Raw genomic sequence first — 27,660 nt, forward strand, 5'->3', positions numbered from 1 at the left:
AATGAGGGTAAACGCATCGTCTTGAAGCAGTTTTAGCACTTTCTCTGCATGGAAGCCCAATAACCTGTGGCGCTGTTTAAGAGGGTAAATCAACAGCCTAACGGAACAGCCCAGAACAGGAAGAAATCTAAAGCGAGAAATCTAACCGGAGAAGCCTAAACGTTTCCAAAATGGAATTACAGAAACAAAAACCGGAAAGAAAGGCTTGCATTTACATTTACGTTTACATGTATTCATTTAGCTGATTATTGTCAACATATAATAAAGGTGAGCAGAAAGATGGAGGAAACCAATTTGGAGAGGAAGAGTAGAGAAAAAGAGTTTGAGTCAGAGAAACAGAAGAGAGAAGAGTGAGATGGAAGACAAGAGGACGAGGGAATGGTAAGAGCGATGGTGTTAAGATTGGGAAAATGAAGTGAGGGTTAGCAAGGAAAAGCCAGGGAGAGGGAGAGAGATAGAGACTGCATAAGCTGGTCCTGGGAAAAATGAGAAGGAAAATCAGTCAAAGTCAAATCAAGTCCAATTCTACTGTTTCATCAGCATAATAGATTCCCTGGAGCCTCTGTTTATGTGACTGTGTGTGTGTGTGTGTGTGTGTGTGTGTGTGTGTGTGGTTATCACTAATCTCTCTCACATTTTGCTCTTCTTTTCTTCCCTGTCTGAGGAAGCACAGCTGTGAGACAGAACTTCAGTGCCAACACTCAGCCAAGCAGACGTCATACTGATAAAGCCAAGCCAACACAAATGACAAATGACTCTCTAGTTTTTACACTCTCTCTCTCTCTCTCTGTTTTTTTGTGTTTGTTTGTGTGTGTGTGTGTGTGTGGGGGGGGGGGGATGTGTGCATGTTTGTGTCTTTGAAAAAAGACAGACAGGCAGACAGATATTAAAGAGGGAAATAGAAAAATAGACGGACGGACGGACGTTTATGCTTGTCCATAAGTTTTGTATCCAATTTGTGTTCAATCAGAGACTTTTTAATCTAACCCCTTCAGACCCCAATTATGTTCCAAGGTGGTGAAAAATATAATAATGATTTTTTTCCCATCCTTAATGCAACCATAAATGAGAATCAATAAAAAAATTTTTTTTATCACAACCTTTTAATTGTTTTTTTTTTTGTCCATTTCAATGGACATCGGGTCCAAACAGTTGTTAAAATACCAACATCATATGACAACATCATACCTATTTTTTGTCTTATAATTCACATTCATACCTATTTTTTGTCTTATAATTCACATTGACATCACATGGAACATGAACTTGAACAGTTCAAATGATGTTTTTTTGTAAGGTCCAAAGAGTTTTAAAATATAACATCATAGTTGTAATGTGCCGGATTGTGTCCACACAATAGACCTGTGGTGCTAGTGCTAAATCTTTAGCAGTTTTCAATACACACACTGTTTGCATTGTTTTTTGCATTTTGTTGTTTTCACACAGTCTTGTGAACTGAACTGTTTAATTACATGTTCCAATACGGAACACCGGAGGTACGCTTGCAACATATTTGTTTGCTCACTTTACTAAATTGTGCGCTCGTTTTACGAAATTGTGCTCACATTTTCCTACATTTTTGCTCAATTTAGTAAACCCTGTGCTTGTTTTACTAAACAGTGCATTTATTTTACTACATTGTGGGCTAATTTGCTAAATTCCACTCTCATTTCACTACATCACATTGTAAAATGAGTGCACAATTTAGTAAAATAAGCGTACTATTTACTAAAATGAGTGCACTTTTTAGTAAAATGAGAGCACAATTTAGCAAAATGAGAACAAGAGCACAATACACACATTGTGTGCACAATGTAGTATAACAAGTGCACAATTTAGTAAAGCAAGCGCATGATTTAGTAAAACGAGTGTATGTTTTCTCAATACATAGAAAATCGTGCAATGACACACCCCAGGAGATGTCATTGCAAGATTGTTTTTGTATATCAAGATAATATACACTGTTTTTACTGAATTATGCACTCATTTTACTTAGAGTGCATTCTTAAATTGCCACTCCAAATATACACATTGAAACTTTTAACCGTTCGTAATTCGGAGCGTTGGTCGGACTTTCGTTTATTCAGAGTGTCACAATCTTGGAGCTTTCAGTGCGTACTCTGGGCACTCCAGCTGAAGGGATGGAGTGGCAGAGCATGACATCACACAGTAGGCTGAGAGAGTGTTATACCAGAGAGAGTTGAAGCTAGCCTAGAAATCTAGACACACCCTAGCGGCAGCAAATAATATGGATCTGGCTCGTCAGGCTAGGTTGAAGCAGCCTAAGGTTGAAGTGGCCCTAAACACTGTTTCACAAGTGCTGTAGTGGTGTCCATATTGTAGGCCTAAACCAAACTGTTTGTAACCCAAAATAATTCAGAGATTTAGACTGCTTGTCTTTTTCGAACTTCAGAGCGCTATTCTCAGTGTCAGATTGAATTTACAAACGCACCCTAAATGTTGCGCTCGTTTTACTACATAGTGTGCTCGTTTTACTAAATCTTCCACACTTTTGCACAAAAAATAGCACAATTTAGCTAAATGCTCAGAATATGTAGTTGTATAAGTCCATGATTTAGTAAAATGAGGATACTATTTAGTAAACCGGGCACACAATTTACTAAATTCTGTGCACAATCTAGTCAAATGAGAGGACGATTTAGTACAACCGACCACTCATTTTAGTGAAATGAGTGCACATTCATCCAAAAAAGCTGAAATAAATAAAAAATATATTTAGAATTATAGCTTGGGTCTTGAGGATGTCAGAACCTTGCCTGGTGACAATAATTAAGTGAGTGTTGGCTAACATCTCCCAACACCTGGTGTCCATTGGGATGGACATTAAACTTTGAAAAAATCCTGTACTACACTGTTATGAAATATATTCAAACTAACTTAAAATATCATCACCTGCAATGGTTAGAATTATACTGAGTGCAAATTGGTTAGGCTATCATAAACATAAATTCATATTGATGAGGGAAAAAAGATGCTTACTCCTGTTCCTATCTAGCTTCAGAGCCATGCTTGTGTTGTTTGATGTCTGAGGTGCTCTCAGATCAAGTTTCAGGTCATAACTGCATTCTGATTGGGTCATCAGGATCCAATCAGTAGCAAAGCATAATTAAAATGGTGAAACCACAGATTTTCATTGGTTTAGACCCCAAAATATATCATGTCCATTCCAATGGACGTGGGGTCCGAAAGGGCTAAGTTGGTTTGTATACATGTCAACAGTGTGCAATTATCTTAAAAACAAAACACTTAAAAACACACACTTTTTTAATTATTGAGATTATGGTCTCTCATTTTTTGTCTTTTCATGGAGACAATGAATATTTCAAGATGTATGGCAGACTGCTGTGTCCTCTCTACCCGGAGAGTGTTTGTGGTAAGACATCACGTCTACACATCTCTGGAAATAACACAGAATACAGAGTCAAGCACCCAACATTGCAGGTATACAGACGTGAGTCTGACAGGGACTGAGAGAGAGAGAGAGAGAGAGAGAGAGAGAGAGAAGAGGGTGGAAGATATTGGAGAAGCGAGTGAACGAAGACGTGTATGGAGGGGGGAATGGAGGAAGGGAGAGAGAGAGAGAGGGAGAGAGAGAGAGAGGATAGTTGATTTTTCCCTGTGGCTTTGCTCAATCCATAATTTTCTATTAAAGATTTCACACTCTCGCCTGGAGGAAGGCAGCAGGGAGAAGATGTGTTCATTCAAGTCCAATTCACACACACCTTCCCCTGCCCCCCCCCCCAACCCCCACACAAATAACATCCCACACGTCTGTTATGCCAGAGAGAGGAGAGGCAATGGGAAACGCACACACAGCCCAATGCAGGAGGGAGACGCTGACACTTCGCCTCGGCAGGACAAGCGCATGTTGCCATGGCCGCAAGCTCTGACATCCTGCTGGCCAGATGGTGGAGAGAGGCCAGAAGTGGGGCTGGTTGGAGGGAGGGGATCAAGTGGACGCTAACACCTGTGGCAAGGTCAATGCTCTGCGATAGACAGCAGGTGTAGGGGTACTTTATCCATAATGGAGGAGGCAGGGCTCACTCTCTCTGTAGCTGCTTTCAGACACGTCCTCCGCAGTATATGTGGAGCTTTGTCAAACGGAGGTCCAACCCTTCTTGTGATTCAGATATGATGCTAACATGCTGACATTATGCGGTCACATGTGTGAACGACACCAACACACATTAACAGAATCTCTGTGGGGTTGAACAGGTTGAACACGCACATGAACAGAATCTCCGCATGTTCTTCGCTTCGTTCAGACACGAGCTCATTTACATAATGTCCGTCGGAAATACTATGGAGGGGAGTAGTGTAACAGCTGGCTAAGTTCGGAATTCCAAATGGCCGGTTATGTTGTTTAGATATACGGCCCAATCGCTTGACATCCGCAGAACATGCAGACTTACACGTACTGTAGGTCTGAAAGCAGCTCGTGTCTGAGAGAGAGAGTTCTGGTGGCCTGAGATGGACGTAGCATCGAGATTTCAAGCTAAATGTGAAAATATTAGATAAAGCACTCCAATGGGAGCTCAATCACTAGCCGTGCCAGGAGGAGAAACAACAACTCATGGAGAGAAGGAAGTCGCTCCGACCTCGGAGAACCTTTGTGCTTCTCTCTTGGTGTCAGGCTGAAACTTTAAACCATATGTCCATAAACCAGTAGATTCGGAGGAAAGAAAGAGTGTGTGAAAGAGAGGACCACAAGGACGCGTCAATAAGTCATCTGTTGCGAGGGGGACATACTGTAACTGCAAACAAAATTCTGCCAAAATCAATAGCGCAAAAGCTCGAATGCATGCCTCCCTCTGCCCTGTCATTCTAGTTACTTCTGCTTTCTCACTGGCTACCTCTTTATCTCTCTCTCTCTCTCTATTTCCCTCTTTCCCAGCACCTCTGCCAAAGTCTTGACACCTGTTTCTTTTTCAGTCCATTGCCTGAGTAATGAACAGCTCCACTTGCACACTGACACACTCTCTCTTTTACACACACACATGGGATCCTCCTGACGAGAGACACTCCAGTGGAGGTCTGCACTAATCTGTCTGGGGAGAGGAAAACCACAGGCCCCACAAGCCTCCAGGGGTACACACACACACACACACACGTCAGACAAGAAGAGATGGAGGCCAACACAGAGGTGTTGGCTGGGGAGGAAAAGGAGATGATGGCACTGGTGTCATATCGTCTTGGCCCTTTTATTATCCTACGGTGATGGGGCCAGTGTGTGGATCCACAGACAGGTTCTGCCTGACTGCTGTTCAGCAGACCCGTGGGACGGCATGCTAAAAGTGCTGAGCTGTCAGTCTAAGTGTGCTAATGAAGCACTGCTTAGCAAACATGGGGGCAGGTTCTGGTCTCTCTCTCTCTCTCATTCTCTCTCTGAGCCTGGCTGGCTGACATGTTACTTGGCCACAGCCTGACTGACCACAAGCATTTTTATCACTCCTCACCAGTAACAGACTCCACATTCAAAGATATAGACAACGACAAAGACAACATCCTTACCCAACATTACATATTAACTCACATTACAAAGCTCTGATATTTTGCAAACAAGAGCCAACTTTATAAATGCTACACATTGTTAACACAACACAACTTTATAGATTCTACTGTATGACTAACTGCTAACCACACACCACTTGATATGCTATTCATCTTCTCTGTATGCTATGGTGTATTTTGTAGTATACAGAGGTGTATCCTCAGGGGTTGATAGCGTAATGGTTAAGGAGCTGGGCTAGTATGCAGTCTAAAAAAGTTGTGGGTTGAATTCCCGGCTTCCACCGTTGTTCCTTTCAGCAAGGCATTTAACCCAAGTTGCTCTGGGCACGATGGCCCTTGTAATATAATTGTCATATGTAAGTCGCTTTGGCTAGTGTCTGCTAAATGAATAAATGTAATACTCCAAAACGTTTTGAGCCCAACATGTGGGGAACTTCACGCTAGCAATTCGTCATCTGCCAACTATTAGCTGGGCACAAACAATTCTCTGCTGTAGAGTAAGAACCTTTTGATAAACACAGGCAAACACTCCCAGCCATCCTCTGGCTATTAGTCATAGATAATGTACAGCACCCTTTAAACGGTGCAACTGTGATGGTGTTGCTTGCAGCTAATAGGAGAAAGCCGCGTATGCTACAGTACGTAACATATTTCCTCTGTTTGCCCTAAGAGGACGGCACTGGGAAATGGCAACAAACTGAAGCGTAAGCACTTTCACACAGGGTAGCTGTAATGAAACACCCAGTTGCCGGTGAGTTTTTAATCTCGCCAGGAACGCTTGATTTAGGGCTCGTCGGTTCCAATGCCGCCGGCTAAGGTTTCCAGGGAACTGTAACCGTGAGCGCTCACACACTCTCGGCTTCCATGCTGCTTTGTCAGAATGTGTCAAATTGTGCCTGTGTGCTTTGTGCCAGGTCTTTTTCATCACCGTGACACTTGCAGTAAATTGCATATGCATGGGGGAAGCCACCACCCTCTGAAATGTCAACGCTTCTCCATCTGCGGAAATCTGGCTGTCTCTATCTCTTTTTCTCTCTGTCTCTTTCTCTTTTTCTCTCTCTCTGATTTGCTGCGTCTCCTTGCAAGCTGTTGTTTCTCTCTAGCGCACCCACACTCATTGCCATGGTCCCTCAACTCATGGATTTTTGAGAACAGCATCGATGCATGCAGACTCACAGATACATTTACAAACACCTGCTCTCTCTCTCTCTCACATACACACACACACACACATACACACGCCAAATTCTAGAGAATAAAGGAGCGACACACACACATACACACACCACACACGTCATACAAGCTGACTTCTTCAATGATGAGACACTCACAGGAACTCCAAACAGGAACCTGAGGCCCAGAGAAGTGAGAGGAGAGGAAATGAGGAGAGGTTATTCCTGAGCACTGAGGGAAGAAGTATCTGAGCGCTACGCAGGTTGCTCTGCCAGGCACCACAGAAGCTTATTCAGCCCACGAGACACCCTGTTAACTCGGCCACAGACTCATACATAGTTAAGTAAACCTACAGGTCTGGCCACCCACACAAAGAAGGGGTGAGAGAGAGACTTTGAAGGGGTGTGAGAGAGAGAGATAGAGAGGCATATAATGCTTTAAAGGGGTGGTTCAGGATTTTGGACATAAGACCTCATTTCCAAGTAAGCAAGTGTGATATTCATCAGTGGAGACCGTTTTCAACACGTTTCATCCAGTCCTTGTAATTGCAGAGTTCGCAGGTGCTAGGCTAGCGCAAGTCAACGGTATGTGCTAGCCTGCCACTAAAGACAGTTTTACCCACTCCAAAGTACACCCGAGGCAAATTCCAGACAATCGATGTAAATGTCTGTGTTGATAGAATAGTGTAAGAAATACAACTACCCTCGCATCGCATTGCAATAGTTATACTTTGGTCCCTGAAGTTGGTAGTAGTCATTTGGCATCTCAGCAGCGGACTGATATTACCAAGGCTACTACTAAGTATCCCCATTGGAGTGCGCTTTACTGTTTACTTTTCGGCGCAGTACTACTAACCTGAGCAAGTATAATTCCGTCGTGGTAAGAAACTAGTCCCTCAAAATGTAATGCGATCGTTGGAATGCAAGGATAGAATAACGTTAGAAATAACAGTATCAATACAGACATTTACATCGATAGTCTGGCGTTATAATTTATTTGCCTCGGGTGTAATGTGGAGTGGGTAAGACTGTTTTTAGTGGCAGGCTAGCACATACCGTTGACTTGCGCTAGCCTAGCACCTGCGAACTCTGCAATTAGAAGGACTGGATGAAACGTGTTGAAAACGGTCTCCACTGATAAATATCACACTTGCTTACTTGGAAATGAGGTCTTATGTCCAAAATCCTGAGGAGAGAAAGTCAAAGAGTAAGATGTATACTGTATACCGTAAAACTTCAAATAAAAGTCCCAAAAACAGTCCCAAATAGCCTGTTTCTTTTACATGCCTGTTTCTTTTACACGCCTGGTGTTGCTACAGGTTTGGATAAATAAAGGCCAGTTTCAGTTTGCATTTAATCTCCTAAAACCCGCTATATCGCCTGTTTAAGCCAGTTCTATGGAGCCGATTGCGCATGCTACGTTATGATTAGATGGCATTAATAAAGACTGCGGTGGTGAAAGCTCAAAGTTCAAAATTGTTGCCTATGCTATGTCCGACTCTGACAGTTCAAATCATGCATTTGTTTAAAATTTGCGCATTAGACAAAATATTTTATGACAAGGATAGGCCAATGGTAAGCCTATACTTGTTTTTATGCCGGCCAGAAAACAACAGGGTTCACAAATGTTATTCTTTTTTTGGTAACACTTTACTTGACAGTATCGACATAACACTCGACACTGTCCTGACACATAAACCCTAACCCTAGCCCTCATCCTAACCCTAACTTGTTATGACAAAAACCGAATGTCACTTAAAGGAATACACCACCCCTAGGTGAAATTGGGTCACTTCCCGCAGTCCCTAGAGTTGGATGAGTGAGCCAAAGCGTTTTTATAGCCGACCCAGCCATTGTCCTAATCTAGAAACGGCCCGGTTGGCTTTAGCTTAGCGTAGTCGCTGTAATCCGGCGATTCCAGTTAGCATGTCGTTGCAAAAGTGAATCAAATAACTCAAGATTTTTTATCATTATTTCTCGTAACCTGTACATTCACATCGAGTACAAATATCAATGCAAATTAACACGAAGGGATTTACTAGACCAATTTAGATTTGGAACTATTTTCAGGCATAGCACTGGCAAAGCACCGCTGCCAGGCGCAAAGACATCACGCAGCATCTGAAAACCCTCAACTTCCGGCAATACACCAGCGTGACTACCAAGTTCTCTGCTACTAGGCTGACACTGACATGTGGGCTTTCTCTAAGAGTTCTAATGGCGATGAATATGGAAGATTACACGATAGACGAAGATGATGACTTTGACTACCAAGATCCAAGACCCTTTTCGAACCTGAGTTCACTGAAGAGGAGTTGCGAGCTTTGGATCTGGGAAGAGAGGACGTTGCGACTAGTCAAGGCGAGTCGGATGAGAGAACGAGAGCAAACACGAACTGGTGGTGTGAGTGAGTGAGTGATCCATCCTGTAGTCCTCAGTTTTTTTCCCTTGGCGCAATAAAGTTAACTGGAAAAAGAAACAACACACCCAGTGGACAACTGTCCACAGAGTAAGTAAAAAAAATGCATTGATGCTGCGTGATGTCTTTGCGCCTGGCAGCGGTGCTTTGCCGGTGCTATGCCCGAAAATAGTTCCAAATCTAAATTGGTCTAGTAAATCCCTTCGTGTTAATTTGCATTGATATTTGTACTCGATGTGAATGTACAGGTTACGAGAAATAATTATAAAAAATCTTGAGTTATTTGATTCACTTTTGCAACGACATGCTAGCTGGAATCGCCGGATTACAGTGACTACGCTAAGCTAAAGCTAACCGGGCCGTTTCTAGATTAGGACAATGGCTGGGTCGGCTAGAAAACGCTTTGGATCACTCATCCAACTCTAGGGACTGCGGGGAGTGACCCAATTTCACCTAGGGGTGGCATATTCCTTCAATAACAGAAGAGTTATGTCATAAACGTGTATGACTTGTTTATGACACGTTCATGACAGTGTCATGTCACTCTTATGTCAATACTGTCAAGTAAAGTGTAACCCTTATATTTCTAAATGCGTACCACCATGGTGACAAGAGAAAGAAGAAGGCTATGATTTGAAATGTAAGCTGACTGTTGTCAAATTTGCCAAATAAAATACAGGAGACACTACTGTATATGTTTCATTCTCTAACATGCTGTTTCATTCATCCCAAAAGAGGGAGAATGAAGCATTACACACATAAATAATTGCATAAATAATTCCTGAACGGTTTTGGGCTGAAAATGCAACTGTATTTGACAGAGGACAGATATGCTGCTAGTGTCAAAAATATTAGCTTTCAGTGGTACAATCTCTTTTTGTAAATTACTTTTGATTAAAACGTATTTAATCCGTCCTGGCTATGTCCACTATTTGGATCTTATCTCAATCAGTGAACAACATCTCACCACTAAATGAATGATAATCCGTAATTGAAGCTTATCATCGGATACGGATAGCCTAGTCATATGGGTAGACATTCTGTGTGTTTGAAATAATTAATTCAATAATATTTTCCTTCTTTGCAGAGGAAAAGTTTTGTGTGAAGGGAATTAAAGGCCTGTCTCATATAGACGCCTGTCTCAAATACTAGCCGGTGCAGTTTGGCGATTTGGGAAAATAAAAGCCCGGGCTATTATTTGAAGTTTTATACAAAATTATTCATACCCCTGGCAAATATTGATTTAATGTTGTTTTTCTCTTGACCAATATGTTTCTTCTGCCTGAAAATGACACTGCCACATGGCAAAAGGTTGTAAGACAATGTGGTAGAAACATGGTATAAAAAAAAGCCTTTTTATCTTTTTTTTACATTTTTATGAAAAATGGCATGTCCAAAATTATTCATACCCTTTTTAAATAATCACTGGAAACATCTTTATTTGCCATCAAAGCTCTCAAAATGGTTCTTATAATACCTACCAAGCCTCTCCATGTCTCCACAATGATTGTAGATCACCTTTCTAGCAGCAATCCGGGTTTTGAGGCAAGAACGATTATTTGCCATCACTCTGGCCTTGTACTCACTTTTTTGACGGATTGAGGTCTGGACTCTGGCTGGGCCACTCTGAAATGTGACATTGTTCTCTGTTAACCATTTCTTGACTTGTTTGGCTGTATGTTTTGGATTATTGTATGGTTTAATGGGTTTAATGGTCCAATTATGCCTATTGGGACAGGTCTTTTGGCAAATAATCGTTCTTGACTCAAAACCCAGATTTCTGTTAAAAAGGTGCAGTCTAGAATCATTGTGGAGACATGGAGAGGCTTGGTAGGTATTATCAGAACCATTTTGACAGATGTGAATGCAAATAAAGATGTTTCCATGATTATTTAAAAAGGGTATGAATAATTTTGAACATGCCATTTTTCATAAAAATGTTAAAAAAGATGAAAACTCTGCTTTTTTTGATTCCATGTTTGTCTCATATTATCTTGCAACCTTTTGGCATGTGATTGTTCTGACTGAAAATGACACTATCATATCGATAAAGAGAAAATCAACATTAAATCAATATTTGCCAGGGGTATGAATAATTAACTATGCCGGTAATGCTTTGAGAGAGAGAGAGAGAGAGAGAGAAATATTTTGTGTGGTGGGGTTTAACACCTTTGATTAAGGAGTTTTAATTAAGAGCAAAGAAAATTGACATTTTTACGGCAACATCAACTGTGTGGTGCCACACTAGCAGTGACAGACAGCCACCCGGGCTCAGACCAGCTCAGACTGGAGGAGTCCTTCAGCCTACCGCTGCACAGAGACCACTGTGCCCGGCGCCCGTGAAGTGAAGAGGGAAATAAAAATGGCTGCCCACGGTTGGATACTCCCCCAGGCTGTCTTAACAAGGAAAACACTGATAAAACAGTCATAAAGATTGTGACAACAGACTTTTCTTGCAGTTTAGGAACAGGGGAGTGTGGGGAGATTTTGCTGTGCTGATGGCGGGTGGAGTGAGAACAGGGGCTGTCTGGCGCTGAACGTTCATTCTCTCTGCTGGCCAGAGATAAAGCAGAAGGCGGAAATTTATGACAGCGCTTATAAACGATGACACCCGTTTACCTGATGGTGAAGTGCACTGGGTTTTGCGATGGCAATGTGTCACACGGAACGTTTGTTTTTACTGTGTGTGTGTGTGAGTGTGTGTGTGTCTGTGTGTGTGCGTGAGTGTGTGTGTGCGTGAGTGTGTGTGTGTGTGTGTGTGTGTGTGTGTGTGTGTGTGTTCCCAGCACAAAAATGCATGAACATCTGTCTGGTTTGATAAAAGTGGTCACATAAATTATTCATCTGCGCTTCCGCTTGTAAATGTAATGTATTGAAATTGACAAATTGTCAAGTTAAAGTTAAAGTTTACACTTGACAAAAACAAACAAAACAACAACAACATGTTATCAATCATACATGTAATATACAGTGTCATGCAGTAATGAGAGGCATGTAGATGTGTACCTGTCTCGCCCCACACGGGCAGGTACTCGTCCTGCTGGATGTCCAGCATGATCTCCAGGCCGTTGCCCGTGCCTCCCTTCATGGTGGTGCGCAGACTCTTGCCCTCCTCGGGGCCATTAAACATGTAGCACTTCCCATAGCGGGTGAACACCTGCGCACACAGGGAGAGAGACACAGAGAGAGAGAGATGGGGTTAACACTGGTCAAGGATTCATGACCTGGACTGATTTACTGACATGTTTATACGTATGATCTGCAATGCGAAAGGGGGATGTGGGTTAGGGAGAGAGAGAGAGAGAGATAGAGAGAGAGCGAGAGAGAGAGAGAGACTGACATCACCACATTGCCACAAACAAGGTCAGATCAATCAAGGACAGATTTGCCTTTACAAAATTCTGCTACAGTGAAGCTTATTTTCTGCTTATTGTTTGTCCCAAAAATGGCAAAAAAGCAAGGCAGCCCATGGCCTCATCTCCGCCTGCGATGGCCAATGACACGGGGGACTGAACCACATCACCCGCCTGGTACCACCCAGGCAGCCCTCTCTCCACCACCACTGTGCAATTTCCCCATCTGGGCCCAGTGGGACAGTGGCAATGAGGTGACCTCAGAGGCATTGTCTGCAGATTTCCACTAAAATGGAAGAAAATACACCTGTTGGTCTGGTCTGATTCTCAAGTACTGGCTTTTACCAGGGGCCCGGGGTGTAGACAAATCCCATCGCTGGTGAGTAATGGAGCATGGTGTGACAATAGCCCACACACACACACACACACACACACACACCCCCACACACACACGTCCCACACCTCCTTCGCCTCCAAGTTACCTTCCTTTTAGAGTGAGTGCATGTGGATAGATGGATGCCATGCGAATTGTGGTTGAGGCTAAAAGCAACAAAACTTGATAGTAAGGGAGAGAGAGAGAGAGACAGATAGATAGAGAAAGAAAGAGAGAGATGGAGAAAGAGAGAGAGATGGAGAAAGAGAGAGAGATTGTTTTGTCTGTGTGTATGAGACCGAGAGAGGAGAAAGGTAGAGAGAGAAAAAGAGAGAAAAAGAGAGAGGAAGACACAGAAAGAGAGAGACTGTTGTGTCTGTGTATGTATGAGACAGGGAGAGGGAGAGAAATAGAGAGCTATCAGAGATACAAGACAATTGGAGCAGCAAAGGAACTACAGTGGAGCCCTAGATTATAAGATTATACCAGTGGGTCAAATGAGAGTGAAATAACACTGTGTGTGTGTGTGTGTGTGTGTGTGCGCCCGAGTGTGTTCATGCATGTGTGTGTGTGTTTGTGTGTGTGTGTGAGCACTGTGCCATTTGAACAATGCTGTTCACCAAGTAATTGAGCAGAGAGCAATGTAAAGGTTGGTGTCAATCTGCTTGAATTTGTGCAGCTGTGCTATTTGAAGGAACAATGCAGCTGGTGAAATAAGCCACCCTCTCTATTACCAGAAATACCAGAGGTCATTCACAAGCTAACAGCAATCGCTGGAATTGATGTTGTTTTATTTGACGATGATCAATAGTGTGTGGGTTATTTTATTTATCAGCATTTAGATAGATAGATAGATAGATAGATAGATACTTTATTGATCCCCAAGGGGAAATTCAAATTTGAAAAAAAATAATCCTTCCGCACAAGAAAAACAATCAAGCAGCGGGTCTGACTCTCAGTGGTTTCACTTTATAAACAACCGCACCACACTGTCCCATGATGCACCACACTGTCCCATGATGCACCACACTGTCCCATGATATCCGCACTTGCAAACATTTGCCCGAAGATTCATCTAATTTTTCATGCGGGGGACACTGGCTGAAAAATCTGCATCCTATCAACCATCAAGACGGCCGCTTCCATGACAGTAATTATCCTAATAGTAAGCAGGTTAAATAAATGATGAAAAGCTCATCTGAGGGATGGAGTGAGAGAGGAGTGGTGGTGGGAGAAACAAGCACAGCTCAGCTTGTTTTGACAGCGTTGGGCAAAGCACGCAAATATGTAAACGAGGTGGGAGAGTTCCAATCCCGGCGTATGAATAATAATTACAATTATAAACCTCTGCATAATTAGCCCACACACACCGATCCATGTCTGACTTCCTCTCTGGCTTGGGGCTTGTTTGTCAACACAAGGGGTTGGAGAGTGAGATGGGGTAGTTATTGATGGGTGGAGAGTGAGATGGGGTAGTTATTGATGGGTGGAGGGCGTCGCAGTGAGCTGCCTGCTACAGCAGCGCTTGGGGAACAGTGAGGGGTTAGGTGCCTTGCTCAAGGGCACTTCAGCCGTGCCTACTGGTCGGGGTTCGAACTGGCAACCCTCCGGTTACAAGTTCGAAGCGCTAACCAGTAGGCCATGACTGCCCCTGCTTAACACACTGCTCTGACGTTACTGATACATTCTGGACATATTAGACACTCTATTAGTCTCTTTGGGCATTGCACTATAATGTTATTTTCAAACGCATTCCCAGAACATCATTTATCATGTCTAGCATAAGTTCCATTCCTTCGACAACACCGCCCTGCCCTCAGATGCTCATCCCACCTGTTCTCTATGGCGTCCCGAATGACTTGATAATCTGGGATCAGTGCCAGAGGAAATGGAGAACCCTGCAATGCTGAGATGGCTGAGTCTGGAACAGTGGAAGGGTGTTTAGTATGATATGGCTGCACCTTGAATGCCCCCTTGGGTCTCTAGCTCTGCCTAACATTGTGCTCCTTATGCGAAGATAAGGATCTACTGTACATGATAAATCAATAGCTACTCAGGGCTGTAGATACAGTAGGCCTAGACAGGCTCTCCATATTTATCGAGGTCATCCTTCTTTGTTGGAAGGTAAGGCTGCACGAACATTATCAGCAAGTTACTAGATGTGTGTATTTGTGTGTGTGTAAGAGTGTGTAAATGTGTGTGTGTGTGTGTAAGAGGGTGTAAATGTGTGTGTGTTTGTGTGTGTTGCTCAGTATTAGTTTTTCAAGGCAGTCTGTATATTTGAAGAATAGATGCAGACCGTGTTATCTTTCTTTTAATGAGCATCTCCCTAAGTGTATCAACTTGAATTGTTAATAGCTCTAGGCAATATTTTAATATATTTTTTAAATATTTTATCTTAATTGTTAATTCATTAAGTGTGTGTGTGTGTGTGTGTGTGTGTGTGTGTGTGTGTGTGTGTGTGTGTGTGTGTGTGTGTGTGTGTGTGTGTGTGTATTTAGTACATTACTTATAACATTCCCCTCCCATTTCTCTCTATTTCTCCTCTTTCTCACTCTGTGTGTGTCCAAAACACCCTCGCAATAATACTGTATGTCAGGAGAGGTCAAAAACAGCAGTCCTTGACCTCGCTCAAGTTTCTCTCCTCTCTTATTTATAAACCTGTGAGATTGGTTTCAAACATTAGTAGCCCTGCAGTCTACACATTCACCATAGGAACTTTCACCAAGACATTATTTTAACAAATCTTTTTCCGTCAAATTCATCTAGACATTCACACAAAAAATACAATCCAATACCGCAAGACCACCAAAGTTTTGTGAGCCAATATTCCCACAGACAGCGAATCGATTCTTATCGACTAGTTTTTGCTCGGGGAGCACCATGCACGTTGCTCTCGGTCTCCGCTCATCTCATTAGAGAACAAGGCATTCTGCTCTGTGCAGTCAACAAATGAATTATATCCTTCATTTTGTTTATGATAAATACCAGAGCTAGTCGCTTGCCCTACCTCTTACAGTAGGTTGCTCTGTTGTGCCAGAGATTAATAGAAACATGCAAGCCATGATATTGACAACAATGACGGGCAGTGCAAAGTGGTTGAGGGATTATAAAGGAAGAAAAGGTCAAGAACGAGAAAGGTCTGATTCAAACCGTTTTGAACCCTTCTGTGATAAAACAGGAGCTCACTCAGATCTGTTGTGAGGTGTTCATTTCATACGGAAATTGGCATTATTGGCAGCAGAGGTGTATCTCATGAACAGGAAATACAGCCCGAACTACAATTAGCCTAAGTGTAATGCAATAGACAGAAAGCATTAACACCCTTTCCCCCCAAAGGAGAGAACAGCGTACAGTAAGGAGGAACACATATAAATGAAGATACATTAAACCTAATGAGCCTCTCTTAAAATATTCCACACCCACTGAGCACACATTGTTTGAATGAGCCTATTCTCAGGGTTAGCCATCCCTACCCCACCTAATGCGTGCCCAGGGGGGAATCTTGATGCAATGGTACCAGCGGGGTTAGTGTACCAGTGTGGTCAAGAGTGAACATTTGACTGCAGTTCAGCATACAGGGACCCATCGTATCAACACACCCATCTGACACAGACCACACCGGACTTCCACAGATAGAGGACACTGGGGCACTTTCCTGTTTGATTTCATCTGAGTTTTTCACCTCCTCTGTCCCCAGTCACTGTCACCTATCTGTCATCCAGTTTAGATCAATTTTGTCTAGACACTATCTAGTCCAGTCTGGATAGTATCTAGACTGGACTCTAAACTGCCAGTCATCAGACCTCATCAGATCTGCCTGAGAGACATTAGCTATAGCCTCTATCTAGGTCCTGAGCAATGCCCTCCTGAGAAATGACATGGTCCAAAAACTTTTTACAGATCTTTTAAGAAAATTGCACTTGCAGCTTTGAGTTGTAGTCCATCAACTGATCAAACTACTCAAGGAGAAAGTACTTGTGAAGCAAACTCTTTTCCTATCAATCCAGTATTGCCAGTGCACAGTCCTCTACACTTCCCAAGCACCCAAGCAGCAACAACATCTATTTTCCAACAGTGCAGCCAAGAGACCAAGCAAGCTTGGAGTAGCCATCCAAACGTAACGATTCCATCCAAATGTTTCCTGTTGTGGGAACAGCAGTGGTGCCACAACCACGTCACCCTCAATGCTCCCTTTCAAGAAGTTTTTTGAAAATGTTATGTTCATGTTGTGAAATTAGCAAAATGATTGTGGCAAGTTGTTAAATTAGCCTTAGGTCATCCGCCATAAAATGACATTGGAACTTGGGAAGTTTTTCCTGCTAATTGTAAAACTTGGGTTTTATTTCTCACTGTTGGATCAGACAATGGCCCTGTTATCTCGGGTTGCATTAAGGATGCTTGGCAGTGTGGAGGGAACAGGGACATGGCTGCCAATTAGACTCCAAACTCATTAGGCAAATCTCGAGAAGAGAGACAACAGTCGAGACGAGGAAAGGTCTTGTGTGAGCGGAGTGACCTTGTCTCAGAGGCAAAGGATGGGGGGGCAATGTCTTATACGACAAAATGTCGCCGATGGCACCGGTACTCGTGTGACCTTCTGCGACTGTGACAGATCATCGTTAGCGTGAGAGGCCGTTTTGTCTTTGGGTAATGTGACAGGCAGAAGGAGAAGTGGAGGTGCCTGTGATGCCTGACCTTATTACGGTTGCTTCATGACACACCGGCTTATTAACTCTCATTATTTCCAATTTAAAAAAGATATTCTAAAGGTATTCAAACACCATGGACTGGACTGTGAGACTGATGTAAAGAACTGTTCATATCGGCTTCCTTGTTTTCCTTTCATGTTTTCTACCTACATTCTATCTCTTTTCTCCTCTCTGGTTATTGTGTAGAAGCTTGCCTACAGTCTTTGAAACCCCTGAACGAGGTATTTTTTTGCAGTGCCACACTTTCTTTCACAATTACTTTTTAGTTGTTCTCTGGGTTTTTTGGATATTGTCAAGAGCAGAGGGCAGCGCGGGGAGTCATGTTCACGCAGCGATAGGTTGTCAGCCCGGTCACATCCCGAGGCGAGAGGGAGACGACACGCACGGCAAATTATTTTTAGCTGTGCCACTTGTGGATTTATCCCAAATGACAATTCACTTGGAGAAGCACTACAAATAGAGCAAGGGAGCACGAAGACCGGTTTGATCTGTGCCTACTGTACCTCAACTCCCCCAACACACACACACACACACACACCCAACACACACACACACACACACACACACACACTCTGTTTGATCTGTGCCTACTGTACCTCAACTCCCCCCTCACCCCCAACACACACACACACACACACACACACACACACACACACACTCTTTCCCCACCCTCTGTTTGATCTGTGCCTACCTCAACTCCCCCCTCACCCCCAACACACACACACACAAACACACACACACACTCTGTTTGATCTGTGCCTACTGTACCTCAGCTCCCCCCTCACCCCCAACACACACACACACACACACTCTTTCCCCACCCTCTGTTTGATCTGTGCCTACTGTACCTCAGCTCCCCCCTCACCCCCAACACACACACACACACACACACACTCTTTCCCCACCCTCTGTTTGATCTGTGCCTACCTCAACTCCCCCCTCACCCCCAACACACACACACACAAACACACACACACACACACTCTTTCCCCACCCTCTGTTTGATCTGTGCCTACCTCAACTCCCCCCTCACCCCCAACACACACACACACAAACACACACACACACACTCTTTCCCCACCCTCTGTTTGATCTGTGCCTACCTCAACTCCCCCCTCACCCCCAACACACACACACACAAACACACACTCTTTCCCCACCCTCTGTTTCTTTCTTTCCACAGCGCACTCATAAATGTTGCATTTGATTTTCTTTACTTATTCATCGTGTTGGTATTCAGCAGGGCACATCTGCGTTGGTTGTCGTTATCTTTCCTCGGCCTTGTGGCATGCTTGCTCCTGTGCCAGCAGACAGATGGATTATCTCTCGCTCACACAGACGCTATCTGTTCTTTATTCTGTCAACCCCCCCCCCCCACACACACACACCCCTCTCTCGTTCCCCCTCTCTCCTGCTTATTTCCATCCTTTCATACTGTTTTTTTTCCTCTCTCCAACACAGCCTTTCTGTTTACCACAGTCCCATGCGTGTCCGTCAGTCAAACGTCAACTGGGCCGCCACTGCCAAACTGAAATCTCTACTCCTCCCCTCGAAACAGTGCATCCAAATGAAAGAGTGAGAGAGAGAGAGGGAGAGCAACAGAGAGGAGACAAGGATGAGAGAAATCGATGGACGAAAAAGTTAGATGGATGAAGGGATGTTTTAAATGAGCCACGTCCTGCGGTGAGACAAGAGGGCAAGAGGATTGGAAGGAGAAGAGCAAATAGAAAAGACAGAATAAAAAGCAACTGAGGAGATGGATGGAGGAGAGAGGAGAAGAGAGGACGGAGAAAGGAGCGGAGGACATGCACACAGCAATCAGAAGAGGAGAGGAGGAGCACGCCCAGAGGCCAGGTGAGGGGGACTGATTAGAGGAGAGGAGGAGCACGCCCAGAGGCCAGGTGAGGGGGACTGATTAGAGGAGCTAAAAGCAGGAGGGGGGGGGGGCTGGAGCACAGCACTGGAATGCAGCTTAAAAAGATCGAAAAGAAAACACAAACCGACACACACACACACACACACGCACACACACACACACACAAAGACAGACAGACACACAAACACACACACAAACAAGCTGTTCAAGTATCTCATTCAGCCCCTTAACCGCTGTGTGTGTGTGTGTGTGTGTGTATGTGTCTGGGCTGAAATGGCCCCTGGCTCAGTCTGGGCACGTACTGTAGGCTAGACTGCAGCCTAGATGACACTGCAAAAGCCTCACGCTGCCAAGAGGTTCCAGCTCAGCCCAGCCTAGTGGCCCCCTCAACCGCCTCTCATCAGGACACGTCAGCCAGCCGTGGAGAGATGGCTCTTCTTCCTCCAGCACACTGTGTCCAGACAAATCTCCCCTCCACGCACGCACGCACGCACGCACGCACGCACGCACGCACGCACGCACAAAACACCACAAACACCAAAACTATAATGAAACACACACTTTGGAATGTTGTGAAGAAAGGGACCAGAATTGGACTGGTAATCGATGTGGCACACGGAGCCTGACCAGCTTGGACTTGTGTGCTCATTCACTTGTTTCATCCCACACTTCAGCTGCCCCCTCTACAGGCCTACACTACCCACACACTTCTACACATGCACATGCACATGCACATGCACACAACACACACACAACACATATACACACACACACACACACACACACACACACACACACACACACACACACACACACACACACACACAACACATATACACATACACATACACATGCACACACACATGCACACACACACACACATACTGTACACAACACGCATTCACATACACATACACACACACACACACACAACACACATACACATACACAAAACACATATACACACAGCCAGACACACACACAAACACACACACACACACACACATTCATACAATGAACAGAAACACCTGCAGGCTGCACATGCTCACACAAAAGCACACACACACAAACACAGTTGGCACACATACACGTATTTTCTCACAAATGCACAATAAATAAAACTCTGCACCAGACAAGCTCTCTATTCATTATAGCAACATCATAATAAAGTGTCTATTCGTTGCCATTTCCATTATGCAATAAACAGGTAATAAGACACTTATCGCCCGACTCCCGTCCAGAGGCGCTATGATGGGCAAATTGAAATTTTAAACATCAACGACCAACGTTGCAGCTCTCGGGAAGATGTGTGTGGTGTGTGTGTGTGTGTGTGTGTGTGTGTATGTGTGTGTTGGAGGGTGGGCTGCTGTGAAGGCCATGGAGGAGAGAGAGAAAGAGAGAGGGAGAGGGAGAGAGGGATAGAGAGAGAGAGAGGGAGAGGGAGAGCTCCGGCATATCACATTTGCATAAGCACTTTATTGTGATGTGCCGTTATTGTTCTCCCAAATCGATTTCCATTAGGGCCACTCAGACAGCATTTTCTTCTCGTGCAGAAAAGATATCAGCGACACATTTGTGAAGAGACGAACAGAGGGAGAATTAGAGAAAAAGTGAGAGAATAAGGGACAGAATAATAGTCTAGACAAATAGACAGAAAGAGAGAGAGACAGAGAGAGGAAGAGAGACAGAGAGAATATCAGATAGATAGAGAGAGAGAGAGAGAGAGAGAGAGAAACAAAGTTTATGAAAAGTCCCAAATTTGCAAGGTGAGCAGTTTCATCCTTCCTATCACAATGCTGCAGTGTAACTGGGTCTGATGTGTATGTGTGTGTGTGTGTGTGTGTGTGTGTGAATACATTAATAATGTAAGAGGAATGAGTGATATAGAGAGGTTTTATAAGGCTGAAAACAAACAAACAACACACACACACACACACACACACACAAATCAACTGAAATAAAGCATAAAAGCATAAGACAATCAATGGTTTTATACTATTAACCCTGAACTGACTTAACAGTGTTTTGGAAAACTATGGCCAATATTAGGCAATCAATTTATATTCAAAGATGGAGAAACTATTGTGTGATGTGTAATGATAGGCACGATGGGTGTGTAAAGTGATAAGCACTTTTGCTGCACTAGACATGTTGGCAGTGTTGGGAGTAATGCGTTACAAAAGTAATGTAATTACTGTAATATATTGCTGTTTGCGGTAACGCGGTAATGTAAGGCATTACAAAAAAAAAATTGGGTAATATTTACTCGGTACAAACTTCAGTAATGCGCGTTACAATGCAGTTTAACCCAAAATTAAGCGCTTGTTTTGTTTTGATACATATTCGCAAACACCACGCGAGAACAACAGAGGAGAAAAAATCCGCGCAAAATAGTAGAACGTTATCTCCTGATACTGGTTGAATATGACTGTGGCTGCAGCAGACTCGCAGGCAGACTCTATTTGCGGGATGGACATAAGCCTACGCTCATTATTTTCAGCTTGTCAGAGACAAGGCTATGAAGAACATAATAGTTAGTGCACTTTGTGTGCGAAACCGAAAGATCTCTCAGCTCGCGAAATAGCACAAGTAAATTAATGAAATATCTAAAGTAGTGCCACGCCAATCTTTTTGATTCTTGATAAAACACAAACTATGCTGTTGTGCATGTCAGCTTTGTGCTGTGAACTTAAATTGAATAGAATAAAGGGATAGAAATGCAGAAAAATATTGTGTAGCCTGGCAGTGCCACCGCTCCCACCACGCGCATCACGCACTTTGCGTTGGGCACCAAAGGACAGAGGGGGCACCCAAATGTAACCAATGAATAGTAGCTTTACTGCAAACTGCATTTCACTCTTCATCAATAACGTTTACAATGTCAAAATGCACTAACACGATGTTACATGCAAGTTTGATACCTTTTGGGTTCTCTCAATCACCACGTACTAGAAATGGTGAGTCTTCAATCATTCGTTTTCCAAGCATTTAGGCTACACGAAGCACATGATATGCTGAGTCGACTGAAACGCATTTCATTCAGATAGCTAGGTGGATACCAGGCTCATAATTCACTTGTATTCGCAAAACGAAATGTGAAGCAACATGTCATTGCATACTTCCATTTCCAAAGCAATGAAGGTTGCTTAAAATAACTTAACATTGTGCATATTATTGTTAATATTGTGCTATCAATGTAACTCAAACAAATAAGGCTTGTAAACAAGAGCTGGCAAAAGGGCATTATGACAACGTAAAGATCAATGCTCTTAAAGTGACAGTGCACCATTTATAAGTAAAACAGCATTTCTTCAGAAATGAATGTTTAAAAATACACAGTAATTGTCTGTAAATAATAGGCCTTTTATTTTACTTTAGGTGTTTGAGTTATCATTTAAATGTCACTCACTCAAAGCCACTCACTTAGGGCACCGAAATGGCCAGCAGGCCACCATCTTGACATGTCTTTATTAAAGGAACCGTATGTAAAAATTGTATTTCAATTAATCATAAAATTGCCCTGATATGTCACTAGACATTAAGAAATCATGTTCATTTCAAATACTTATATCACTGACAACAGTAGTCTGGCCAGGATATTGTCATTTAAAAAGTGAAGTTGCAGCCCTCAACTGATGTTGATGTTGTCATGTTGTGTTTTGGCCTAATGCGCCACCCTCCACCTATCTACTAATCACAAAGTCAGTAGTGTTTTGTCATCCGGTTGCCAACTCTGCCAGTCAGAGGGGAGGGGAAGGGGATACACCGCTCTACAGTAATTTGAAAGTGATTGTAGTACCCGTTTTGGCCACAATCTTACATACGGTTCCTTTAAGCTTTGATTTACAATATAGTAGGCTCTCTATTGATTTTAATGAGTAGGCCTAGGCCTTAAAGTTACAGTATTTCTATCACAATTTACCAGACTTTGACCTTTTGTCGCTTTTTAACAAAATTCTGACTATGATTGTTCCTTGTATTGCATTATGAGCACTGCGCCTACTGTATTGCATTATACTGTTGCCTTAAGCCTAGCTCAGTCATTATGCTATACCACATCTCCCTCCATTGGAAGAGCAAGCTACATTGAGCGTAATAAACTGCATTTAGCAAATCCATATTTCTAGATATTTTGGTGAAAGTAACTTAAAAGTAATGCAATAGTAGTGTAATGCCTTACAATTCAGAGACAGTAATATTATAATGTAACAAATTACTTTGAAATGACAGTAATAAGTAATGCATAGTACATTACGATTTTGAAGTAACTTGCCCAACACTGCATGTTGGGATATATACACAGTGACCAATGGGTGGTTTGGGACAGTGAGTGGAGTGACGAGCTGAAGGAGAGAGAGAAAGAGTAAAGAAGATTAGTGGCTATAAAAAGATGGAGAAAGAAAGAGAGAGAGAGAGAGAGAGAGAGAGAGAGAAAGAGAGAGAGACAGACAGACAGAGAGAGAGAGTGGTGAGAGAGAAAATGAATAAATTGGAGGTATGTCTGAAGCCTGGTGATTCAGATACAACTTTCATTGACCAATGTTCCTGTGCTCACAGGCAGCGCTGTGACCTCCACAGCAAAAGCGAGCTCATTGATTAATCCTCCCTCCACCCATCTCTGCCATGCATAATCCCCCCTCCACCCCCCATCCCTCAAGCACCCTCAGCATTCTACATCTCCCTGCGACTGAGCATCAGTCTTCCAGTGACATCATCTCCAGAGCTCCGAGGCCCCCACGGGTAGCCGGCAAAACTGCCCGCTCAAAAGTCTCCCTGCCCAGGAGGTCTTAGCTAGGATATCCAGTGTGGGGCATCGGGGATCCGGCAAATTACCACTCCCCACTATCCGCTCTCTCGCTTCTGCTGGGCTTGTATTGCTCCCCTTGTGACCTGTCTGAACATCACCTCCTGCTTCTTCACACATACACACACACACACACACACACAAACACATGAACACAGACAGATGACCAAATCTATCGCTTTTGTTTTTTCTCTCTCCCTCTTTTTTTCTTTCCTCTTCCCTCAGCTCTTTGGCTTTTTTTGTTCTTGTTTTAGTTTTTTCAAACCCAGTGCAGGTGTGTTTGTGTGAGGGGGGGGGGTATGTGTGTGTGTGTGTTTGTGCAAGGGGGGAGGGGGTCTAGAAGGATCTAAGAGTAGGTGAGGGTTGATTAGGTACTAGAAATATTTCTCTCTCTCTTCTTGACGTCCTCTTGTTTTTCGCTCTCCTTCTGTTCTTCCTTTTCTCTCTCTCACTCTCTGTCTGTCTCTCACTCTCTCTTTATCTCTCTATCTTTCTATCTCTCAAACACCTCTGGAGAGCCACCCCCCACATCCACCCCCAATCCCCTAGGATAGTGTGATTCCCACCTTGCCACCCCAGACCGTGCTGCTGCCACGGCAACAGGTAACCAAGGACTCTTGTCCATCCATCACAGGCACTGGCTGGGGCTCGTTATTTTTAATAGCCGTGCTCTGATAGGGCTGGCCTCACCTGTCATCCTCCAGCATGCTTCATCCACGACTGATGGGGTGTGTGGGCAGCGGGCAGCACACGGCCAGACCTGACTAATCGCCGCCAGAGCGTCAGATTCAGATACCAGGCAGCCCTGACGGCTGCTAATGAGAAGTTTTCTGCTGGAAAAAGCTCTGAGATGCAAGGTTGGCGATGGTGATACAAACTTTGCTAGTATGATTTAACAGGTCTTAATATAGTAGCAACAGCAAAAGTACAAGTGGCATATATAGAACTGGCAAAGCAGTTTCATAGGTGTTCATGAGTTACAAGAGTCACTCTTCATTTGATTCTCAGAGGGCTTGTTGATTCTCAGAAGGCTTATTTTTAGCTATAAGTCTTGTTCCTAGTTCTAATGAAACGACTTTAATCAAGGACTATATTTACAGTGTTTACATTGCTCGAGTGAAAAACTAAAAATGTCACATATCAAACCTGAAAAAAACTAGATGTACCGCAGAGCGGTACAAAATATGACCGCCGCCCAGTCCAGCACATTTTTTCCACAAAAAGAAATCACGCTGAAAGGCCTATATGATTCTAACTGTCTCACTAAATTGCATTAGCCACACTCAATTCTCACTGGTATCTGCTAGACAACAAGTACCAAAACATGATTATTTCATAGATTTCACATGTAAAATTCATTTTATACAACCCCACCTCCATCTTGCCTGTTCATAATTCTGAGAAATTCTTGATTGTTTGTGTTATGTTTATGTTATGTGTGTGGGTGTGTGTGTGTGTGTGTGTGTGTGTGCGTGCTTGTGTGTGTGCCTGCGTATGTGCCTGTGCATGGAAGTGTACATATGTCTACTGTGTGAGTATGTGTCATACTTATGATTACTGTGAATGTATGTGTGTGTGTGTGTATCTGTTTGTGCACATGTGTGCACATGAAATGGGTTAACATGACCCCTGGAGGCAAATATACGGAAAAAAATGGTCATCCTTGGCATGCATTCGGAGGGTGTCATAATGATCCTACACTTTTAATTTTGTGCAGTTTTGACCTTGTCAGCCAGACATATTGTGATGAAAACACCTAATTTTTTGCTTTTTAATTTTTAACTAGGTGGCGCTATACATGAAATAAGTGGTAATGGGATGGGTTGACATGCCCCCTTAAGACCAACATACATAAAAAAGGTGGACCTCCTAGGCCCTACGGTTCTCGAGATATTCACAGAAAACTGTCTCCGGCCACCTACAGGCCAGTTGGTGTAGTAACATAAATTAATTTATTGTGTGGCCCCCCATGAACGGAATTCCACAAAACTTGGCGTGCATACAGAGGGTGTCATAATGATCCCACACTTCCAATTTCGTGCAGTTTTGACTATGTTAGGTCACAGATACAGTACCTTCAATTACACAGCTTCGCTGCGCGGCGGTCATAATAACTATATTAAAAAAAGGTATAAGTGTGGTCATAGTTCGGCTGTGGCATGGAGGGAGGGGTTGTGCATATGTGCTAATAAAGGTGCGTAAGGGTGCGTATGTAAAAAAAGTGTGTAAATAAGCACTTTTAGGCCTGCACATTCTGCCCTCCACTTAAGTCTGACATTTACGCGCCATGGAGCCAGTTACGCGCTTTGGGAGGAGCTACTCCAAAATCTGGGCGTTTTTTTATGTATACAACTCTTGTGCGCATTCTGCCACTGACTGCACTTTTCCAACTAAGCACTTCTGAGGGCTGTATTACGGTCGAGCGCCACTACATATACATGGTGAAACAGCAAATTGCTTGATGTCGGCAGTAGGCCTAGTTCTAAATACATGTAGGTTACACAGTACGGCAGTAGGCCTAGTTCTAAATACATGTACTGTAGGTTACACAGAACGTTACAAATTAACATTACAATATCAAATTTGGTGCTTAATATGCTGATATGGCTTTATATTTTTTCCCCATTACAGTGTCATAAGGCGTACCTTATCAATGGGGCTACATTGTTTTTTTAAGTATATTTTTTGGGCTTTTTATGCCTTTAATGATAGGACATGGAGAGTGACAGGAAGTGAAGGAAGAGAGGGATGGGATCTGGAAAGGACCACTGGGCGGGAATCGAACCCGGGTCGCCGCATATGGTGCAGGTGCCCCAGCCAGTTGCGCCACAGCTGGGGCCAATGAGGCTACATTCTTAAATAGGGAAAAGCCTGTTATAATTACCCCCTTTGGATATTGGATCTTACCGACTGTGCACCTTCAGTTTTAACTTGATGTGAAGTCATCATCCCCTAGCTTACTTCGTTTGAACCTGTCCATTTATTTCCAACTTTACCGAAGTCATCCAGACACCTGCACTGAGCAGCAATTATCATTTATATTCTCTTGTCTCTGATCCGTTTCTGGTATTGTTATGCCAGTCCCTTTACTGTATTTGAAACTGCAGGTGTCAGTCTAAAGCTTCGTTAGCATAGATACATTGATATTATGAGAACCAGCTGCCATTGAAACTTTCTTTCTCAACAGTTAGTTTTAAATTATGATTCTAGACACCCCAAGCATGTTGTGACTCTTTATAAACAAACCTCAGAGCAAAAGTGAATTTCAAAAGTCAATTCTTTGTTAGACTATGTGATGAAACATAATTTTACTGTAGGCCGTTCACTATTCAGTTCACCTTGCTTACGTTTTCAAAATCAGACTGGTTTGTGTTCTTTCTGGATTTAAATGCCATTCAAAGGTCACTGAGAAAGTCCAC

General features: G+C 43.3%; 1 protein-coding gene across 1 annotated transcript in view; it reads right to left on the minus strand.

The window, feature by feature from the left end:
* asic2 (acid-sensing (proton-gated) ion channel 2) overlaps positions 1 to 27,660 on the minus strand; it is a 154,512-nt gene that overhangs the window by 42,137 nt on the left and 84,715 nt on the right. Inside the window, 1 exon segment of the mRNA XM_076265036.1 lies at positions 12,130 to 12,280. Coding sequence (XP_076121151.1) covers positions 12,130 to 12,280 — 151 coding nt within the window.

Source organism: Alosa pseudoharengus, unplaced genomic scaffold (assembly GCF_046254945.1).
Source record: "Alosa pseudoharengus isolate Yale_2024_CS ecotype anadromous, Long Island Sound unplaced genomic scaffold, YU_APseudo_1.1 YU_APseudo_1.1_scf_4, whole genome shotgun sequence".
Lineage (NCBI taxonomy): Eukaryota > Metazoa > Chordata > Actinopteri > Clupeiformes > Clupeidae > Alosa > Alosa pseudoharengus.